Source organism: Oryzias melastigma, linkage group LG5 (genome assembly GCF_002922805.2).
Source record: "Oryzias melastigma strain HK-1 linkage group LG5, ASM292280v2, whole genome shotgun sequence".
Lineage (NCBI taxonomy): Eukaryota > Metazoa > Chordata > Actinopteri > Beloniformes > Adrianichthyidae > Oryzias > Oryzias melastigma.
In genome coordinates, this window is record NC_050516.1 from 26,163,928 (window position 1) to 26,172,858 (window position 8,931).

At 42.4% G+C, this 8,931-nt stretch overlaps 1 protein-coding gene across 1 annotated transcript in view; it reads left to right on the plus strand.

Moving 5' to 3' along the window:
* Positions 1–3,976, plus strand: part of gli1 (GLI family zinc finger 1) — a gene marked incomplete at its 5' end in the record, with an annotated part of 14,117 nt that extends 10,141 nt beyond the window's left edge. Inside the window, 3 exon segments of the mRNA XM_024270942.1 lie at positions 742–984; positions 1,063–1,357; positions 1,449–3,976. Coding sequence (XP_024126710.1) covers positions 742–984; positions 1,063–1,357; positions 1,449–3,976 — 3,066 coding nt within the window.
* Between the last annotated feature and the right edge of the window lie 4,955 nt (positions 3,977–8,931).

The window sequence follows — 8,931 nt, forward strand, 5'->3', positions numbered from 1 at the left end:
TCGACAAATTGGATTCTTGTTGTTTTTATGAAACAACTAAAATGAAACAACTAAAACTTTCATTCTATGTTGTAAAAACAGTTCATCAAACAATTTTGGAGTGAAAAATGAATCACTTTTTTCCAGACAGAATTTTTTCTTTTGTATGATTTTGTGACAAAGAGGCAGAGGCGTTTGAACCCATGTGGAAATGCTTTTAATGGCAAGAACAAAAGACAAAGCAAGGTAAAGTGAAGTTAAAAACCAGGACTTAAGCACACGAGGTGAGGCAGGAGAGCAAATGAACAGGCTAGGGTCAGAACACAGAGACTCAAACGTGGGTCGAATGCTCATGCTGTATGTAGTATAAAACATGACGTCGCGACTAAATACTGTTTGTGATGATTGCCTGATGTGGAACAGCTGGTGAATCATGGGAGCAGAGGGCAAAGGCTGATGGGAGATGCAGTGTGGAAGGTGTTTGGGAGTGTGTCAAAACTCAGTCGATGGCTCCCTCTGGTGGTCGAAGATGGAGGAGGATGGTTGAAGTGTGACAGATTTTATGTCTAGTGGTGAATACAACATGGACAAATGACAAAATAAAGGTTGAGGTTGAAATTGTGCTGATTAAAATGATACCAAATAAGCAATCAGGTAGTCTTTCAAATTGAAAATACAGAGGAAAATTCAAAAATAGACAAAAACAGGATCTAAGCCCTAGGTTCCAAAGGGTTAACTACAGATTTTTTTTCTTATTTACAGAAACCATACGTCTGTAAGATCCCCGGTTGCACCAAGCGATACACAGACCCGAGCTCTCTGCGGAAACATGTGAAGACCGTACACGGTCCTGAGGCCCACATCACTAAAAAGCATCGTGGAGACACCGGCCCCCGACCCCATGGAGCAGCCATGACCGCTGGAGCCCCAACTTCCGAGCTGCTGCTGGAGAAAGAGGAGACGCGCAGAGAAGATTGCAAACTCTTGGCCCCAGAAACAACTCTTGTGAGTTATCACAGGTTCTTTTGGGGATATGACAAATGTAAATTTAACAAATGTGAATTTGATTCTTTCGTACTTCAGAAATCCCAGCCAAGTCCTGGTGGTCAATCATCCTGCAGTAGTGAACGTTCTCCTCTGGGAAGTACCAACAACAATGACAGCGGTGTCGAGATGAACATAAACGCAGCTGGAAGCTTGGAGGACCTCACACTATTGGAGGATGGAGGCACAGGAGCAGGTGGAGAGCCTGGGACAATGGGAATGTCAGCACAGGCATTGAAGAGGCTGGAGAACCTGAAGATTGACAAGCTGAAGCAAATTCGCCGGCCTACTCCTCCAGGTCGCTGTGCAAGCAACAAACTGCCTGCAATTTCTGGTAGGCAAATTGTGATAGGATATAAAATCATACTGTAAGGATGTTAGAATAAAACAGTCCCTATAATTCTGTATTATTTGTTTTATCACAGGTTCAGCAGAAAACATGGGGATGTGTGCACCTTCTCTGCTGCTGTCAAATCGTCGCGTTATGGAGCTCTCCAACCATGAACTTGGAGGAGGAATGACTGCTTGCTCCACTAACGACAGAAGAGGAAGTGGCACCAGCAGCCTGAGCTCCGCCTACACCGTGAGCCGCCGTTCCTCGATGGTATCTCCGTACCTGTCCAGTCGCCGCTCCAGTGACGTGTCACAAATTGGCGGAACAGCGGGAGGAAGTTGTCACCTCCTGAGCCCAGAAGAATCCGGATCCGACCCTCTTTCTCCTGAAACCAGTCGGAGAGGAGGTCCGTGTACCGGTGGAGGAGGGCTACCGAGTCTACCAAATTTAACGCCTGCTCAGCAGTACAGCCTAAAGGCCAAATATGCCGCAGCCACGGGAGGCCCACCACCCACTCCTTTACCTAATATGGAGCAACCTGCTACTCCAGGCAGAAGAGGGGGCATTTTGAGCGAATACCATGGGCAGCCCCTGCCTCCTTTTCTGCAGCAAGTTGGGCCCCGCAGACATAGTGCCAATACAGAATACGGCACTGGCATTATCTATCCTCATCAGGCTCCAGGCAACAACACCAGACGAGCCAGTGACCCGGTCCGATCAGCAGCAGATCCACAAGCTCTTCCCAAACGCTTCAACAGCCTCAGCAACGTTGCCATGATGGGCCGGAGAAATGCAATGCAACACCGTGGCTCGGACACCAGCCTTGCTCGCCATTTGTACTCCCCTCGACCCCCAAGCATCACCGAGAATGTCATGATGGAAGCGATGGGTATGGACCCCCACCTTACCCCTCTTGATTCCAGGGAGCGTTCCGTGATGATTAGTCCTGGGGAGAGAAACTTCATGGGCTACCAGCAACAGAATCAAACCATTGGAAGTGGAGGTCCTATTTCCAATCAGCTATCTCCAAGCCACGACTCTCTGAGCTGCCCGGATGCAGGAAACATGCAGCGGCACTTCCCGGGACAGGGAGGGGATGTTCCTTCCAGGGCTGGTGTAAATACAACGGGACAGAGAAGGGCTTCTCAACCAGAGGGCATGTCAAATGCCCTTCTCCAGCAAGCTGAGTACGGAATGAGCACCTGCCAGCTAAGTCCATCAGGTCCTAATTACCCCAACGTAGGCCAGGTAGGTGACACTGGAGGCCACTGGAACGATGCACAAAATCAAGTCCAACCTCCCAACTATGCCTTTCAGAACCAGCAGACAATGTCGTATTCAGACCCCAGTGTGCAACCTCAACAAGCCCAGGCTCACTTCAACAACCAGACAGCCATGTACAACAACTCTCACGGAGCACAAAAACTCAACATAAAGCCCGAGCAGCAGTTCCACCCCGGGATGGGTGTCGGAGATGCCTGTCAAAATGCTAAACTCCAACAGCAACGAATGCTCCTGCAGCAGACACAAGGTTACCAACAGCAGACAGGTCCAGCAATGATGAGAGGCTCTGGCAATGCCAGCTGTGACTTTCAAGGGCCAAACCAAAACTCCTTTCCCAGTGGAGGAGGGCTGAACCTACGCTGCACTGGTTCTGCACTAGCTGATGGCCAGAGGTCAGAAACCCCAATGATGCAGGTGAAGGAGATGATGGTGAGGAATTATGTGCAGTCCCAGCAAGCTCTCATGTGGGAGCAACAAGCACAGCAGCAGCACAGCGGAATGAAACCAGCTGCTTGTTCTGACAACGTGGGCCTAGGTGTTCAGCCAGCAATGATGCAACAGAGTCCACAGCAACAGGACCAGAACTTTTTCTCCAGCCAGACATATCACTCGTATCCCAACCAAAACCTGCACATGAGTCCTGCGTCACACAGAGGAGCCAGTTCAGCTACACCTAAAGATCCACAGCTGACAGGTCTGCAAGGTTCATGCTACAGTCAAGAGATGGTTGTTCCTAGACCCCCCCAGGGGAGAAAACCTATGAGTCGCCAGAACAGCCTGTCGCAGGCAGGAGGAGTTTATCTCGACAGTCCACCCCACCTCAGCCCAGTCCACTCCACTTCCAGCCCAAGAAGAGGGGTTCGACTCCCTCCAGTGCAGCACCCCCAGCACCCTCAAAACGAAATGTTCTCTCCCTCCAACAACAACAACAACAACATGTTCTACTCGAGTCAGATGAACATGGACATTGAGAAACACATGGATCCCCAGAACGGGCCTTGCCTTAACCAGCAGCGCAATGTGGATCCAACAGGTGACACAAAGTCTCTGTCGTTGACTCCCTATCCAGTGACAAGCCCCGCCTCAAACGCCTTAGAGAACTTGGACTTGGACAATGCTCGCATTGACTTCACTTCCATAATCGACGATGCTGAGTCTTCTTCATTTAGTCCAATCAACAATCACCTTCAGGGTCAGCCAGGATTGTCCTCCCAGGCGTCTTCCCGACTCACCACCCCACAGACTACTAGCCTGTCAAACATGGCAGTTGGTGACATGACGTCCATGCTCACCTCTCTAGCTGGGGAGAACAAGTATCTGAACACTCTGTCTTAAAGGCCTATTGGGCAGCTAATCACTCATTAGATAACAATCAGCCATTGACCATGGTCTTTCTATAGGTTTAGAAATGTGGCCTTAAGCCTTTAAAGAAGACGCGTCTATTCCTTTGAATGGAACATTTCATGAAATGGATCAAAGTGTAATGTTTAGCTTGCCAGGATCCTGCTGTACCAGGAGTTTTGTTGCTCGCATAAATTATTACACTTTCTACTATGTCCAAGAAGACCAAACTTCTAATACAGTCTGCAAAAAAATCTATATCAAAAGACCCTAGAGCCTTATGGGTCCTTCTCACTGCATTTATCCCTGTTGCCTTGGTACTTTTTTATTTGTGTAAAAGACTATTTGCCTGATATGAAATAGCAACCAGTCACAGAATAGCCTTTTGGAGCAGAGAAGGATACGTGTAAATATGCTTTACGCATACAGAGTACCGTATGTACGACAATGAGACATGGGATAGTTACTTTGAATAGTCTGCCTAGAACTCTAGTATCCTTTGTCAGTTTATAGCAGAAAAGTTGGAAATCTATTGAGAAAAATGTCTCTTTCCTCATTTTCAGGAAACAAAACAAGTGGTTTATCAGTATTTATGCATAAATAAACAGCGATTACACGTATTATCACTCACAAAGGCCAACACACACACACTCAGGTGGTCTTTTGTATTAGTGTAAATGCCTTTTCAGACAGAGAGTTTGCACTCTACATGTTTACTGTAAGTGTTCCTAAAGCAGCTGTTTATTCCTGTTTTTATAACAGAATGCACCCGCCTTCTCATAAAATACCCTACATGAGACAGATCTCCAATAACCTCCACACATATACATTAAAACCGTACTGCCTTTGCTCAAAACCAAACATGATCAATGCAGGACTCTGCTGGCTTTGATGGGATGCTGGTAAATGAACCCCACCTGGGCTGGTTTGTCTGTTACAATTTTGTTATATTTCAGAAACCCAGGTACAGTCATGGTACAGCGCTGCAGCACTTTGGATTTCATCCAAAGAAGACCGTTCTGCATAGACGATTCAGGAAAGGGGATCAAGAGGCCTAAAGCTGAACAGTTGCTACTACTGTAGTAACAGAGTATTGTACTAGTACAAGGTGGTACTTTGTGCAAATGTTGAGCTGTATCCTAGGGAGTGTGCTGCAGCTCTTTGTAGGTAATCAAATTTTATACTGTGGCTTTGCACTGACAACAGCACTGTGTGGAAAGACCTCTGTCTCTTCAGGCTATTCACATGAATCCCATTTTTTTAATGTCAGAAAAGTACTTAGACAGTATTTTTGATCTTTTTTTTGTGTACTAGATAAAATTCTCAGTGGGGCCACAAGAAAGTATTTCTAAAGCATTTTATGCGACATTTCATCAAAATGTACAAGTGCCACTTCAGAATTTGTTGCACAACTTATGAGAACAAGTTCGCAACCAACCAAAGACATCTAAGTGAGGCCGAGGAGAAGATGCACACTTTTATAACTCATTATTAACACTATTAATAAGGACGTAAACATCGACTTTTAGTGCTGTGTAGAATGTATGACATGTTTTGTACAAAATTCTTTTGTATTACTGAACTTTAAGGATGCTACCCCTTTGTGTGTGTGCGTGTGTGTGTGTTTCTTTTTTTTTTGTAATTGTCATTTTTCATTCTGACTTTTTTGCTGGCAAAAGAATATCATTTTTAGCATCAAAAACTATAATTTTTAGCAAAATACTATAATAGATGAAAGTGAAATGTTATATTTTGTGTACAATTTTCTACATTTTATACATATGTGCTATATTTTACCATTTTATGAATAAACTTGCAGTTTGAAATGGATGCAGAAGGTCAATTTATTTTTGCAGCACTTGTGTTATGGTAATATGCCTCAAAAAATTGAGAGGAAAAGTTAATCTTTTTCTTTTGCTTGTGTGCAGTTTCTCCTTTTCACCTATAGAGGGCAGTGTAGCCTGTTAACAGGCACACATACGTTTCTGTAAGATTTAGTACAAAACTTTCCATATTATGGTTTGAAAACTGTATACTTTTATGGCAGTGAGTTAAAAAGTTGTATTTTTGCATCACTTCATCCCCAAATTGCTTTCAAATAACAAGGTGGAAGGTGGATGTCATCCATCACTTGCTTTTTATGCCTCTGATTGAGAAAGTTATGAAGATGAAGACGACCTCACAGCAGCCTGGAGGGTGACCTGCCAAGATGAAGTGGAGGAGCATTAAAAGTGGCTGCTGCGGGTGACATCAGCGCCTGGACACACTCTCTGTGGTCAGAGGGGCCTGGCACTGCGGGGGCTGCTAAATGTTGTTAGAAAGAAAAACTACACTAATGTGGCTTGTAAAATTCATATCAAAAAAGCCGTCTGTGCTTTTAGTTACGTCACACGACGGAGCGATGGGGAACGGCTTAAATAGTGGAGTCTATAGGCAAACATTTGGTGTGTTTTTTGAATGGATTGGTGTTTATGAGTATCTTCTAAATCACTTTATGGTTGTGTGAACATGAGTCATATTAGGGTCAACTATTTTTTGCCCTAAACTGAACCATAAAAAGCCTCATCCAGTTTTTTTTTTTTTTTTTTAACACCTTGGACTTGTGGGTTTATTTTGAGGTTGACAACGTTGGTCTTTCAGCAGGAGAACCCCTGCTGACTTTAACCCTTTAACATCGGCGCTCCAGTGTTTATGTTCTTTGATTTGCTGTAATTGTGGGAATGCTTTGTAAGTATTCACATTCTCCTGATCCTTTCTGTACATTATTTTTGGTGTCGATAAGCTACAGTTTTTTTAAATATTGAGCAAAATATGCTCTATAGGAAATGAATGAGAAAGTCTTCAAATTAAAAAATCCTAAGTACACTAGCAACAAGCCTTTAAATATATTCATGAGTTATGTTTTAATGTTTTATAGTAATTGTCAAAAACATTTGCAGTTTACTAAGACTTTAGCAATAAGCATACGTTTTTGACAAATTTAGTTTACCGAAGAATTTTAGGTTATTTTGAATTATTTAAGTGATGGGCTACCTTTTTTGGCTAATTTGATATCTACTAAGGTTTTTTATGCTAATTTATAGTTTTGCTATTTTTTTAGCAACATGCTAACGTTTTTTGGCTATTTTTTTTTATCTACTGAATAGGTGAATTTAGAGTTTAGTTTCTATTTTAGCAACAGACTAACCTTTTTGACTAATTTAGTTTACTGAGGAATTTTAGGTTATTTTGAAGTATTTAAGCGATGTGCTAGCTTATTTTTTTGGCTAATTTGGTATTTCCTAAGGTTTTTTATGCTAATTTATAGTTTAGCTAATTTTTAGCAACATGCTAACGTTTTTGGCTATTTTTTTTATCTACTGAGGTTTTTATAGGCGAATTTAGAGTTTAGTTTCTATTTTAGCAACAGGCTAACGTTTTTGACTAATTTAGTTTATTGAGGAATTTTAGGCTATGCTGGCATTTAGCTAGTATTTAAGCAATGAACAACCTTTTTTGGCTAATTTAGCATGTACTGAGGTTTTTTGGGGGGGCTAATTTGGAGTTTAGAGCATAATTTAAGTAACACACTGAACATTTTTGCAAAATTGGCATGTAGCTATTGAGGATTTTTAAGCAATTCTGCTACATTTTTTCAGAAAATTAGATCAACTCCAGTGCTCTTCGTAGTTAACAACATTTCCAATATTTTAGCAAATTTAACATTTTGCAAATAGCTTTTGCACTTTCAGCAAATTCCTTCAGCAATTAAAGTAAATTTTGTCACCATCTTCAGCAAAAAGCTTCAGCATCTTGAGCAAATACTTTCAGCAAAAAGTATTCCCACTAACATTATCGCAGGTAATGCAACTTTTCTAGCTTTTTAATTGAAACACATTGATCATGTAAACGGTTGAAAAGATAGAGAATGTTAAAGATTTTGTGTTTAAGCGTCACTGATGACGCCTCAGGTATTATAAGAGAGCGTCACCACAAAAAACATCTACTTTTACCAATCCTGTAACTACAGAAGTCTGTCTGTCTTTTAAAACTAAAAACAGTCTTAGTAACTTTTTTGAATGGAATAGGTAGCCACAGCCTCAGTTTATACCTCTTACATCCTAACCAGCTGCACTTAAATCAGTTCTTAACACAGGATGTGAAGCTGCAACTCTATTAGACTTTGCTTTCTAAACCGATTCTGCACCCATGCAACAGAAACCTCAGCTTCATGTCCTATTAAAGAGAGTCACCCATGTCATAGACTCAAGGTTTGACTCTGATGTAAGGAAAGTAGTGCCCTACGTCTACTTTCTTTAGCGTTAGGAGCTCGGTGTGTGCTTAGATCATATTGGCACTGCGGTGTTGTGGCATGTGGACCCACAGCGGCCACTACAGACTGGCAGCGACGCTAGCGCTGACTCATTTGCTCCACGGCGAGGGGGAAGTTTTCCTGACGGACCACTAATTTGCAGCCGGGCATTTTCACGTTTCTGATTTGACATAATATTTCAGTTTCTATAAAGAATCCTATGAGGTGTTTGAAGAAGGAGGAAGCTGGCAGACTGTGGAAAGAGCGGCTCAGATGAACTTTTTTTATATAAATAACTAAAGAACGATCCATACACAGGGAACCATAGGTGCAGAAAACAACTAAAGTTACCGCTTTAGTAAACTAGCTCCTAAAAACTCAAGAGGTCAAAATTTAGATATAAAAAGATCCTTACAAAATAAAGCATTACAGCATCTTATCACTTTCTGCTATCTCAAAATATTATGAATTTTTGGTCACTTCACTCGTGACATGTTTAGTAACTTGTGTATTTTAACAGACTAATTGCCTAAAATGTCCCTTTTTCTAAGTGGTGCCATGAGGCAGCTGCATAATAGTGGTTAACACTCTCGCTTGTTCAAATCCCAGCTGGAACCTCTCTGTGTGGAGTGTGCATGCACTGTAAAAAATTCCAAGT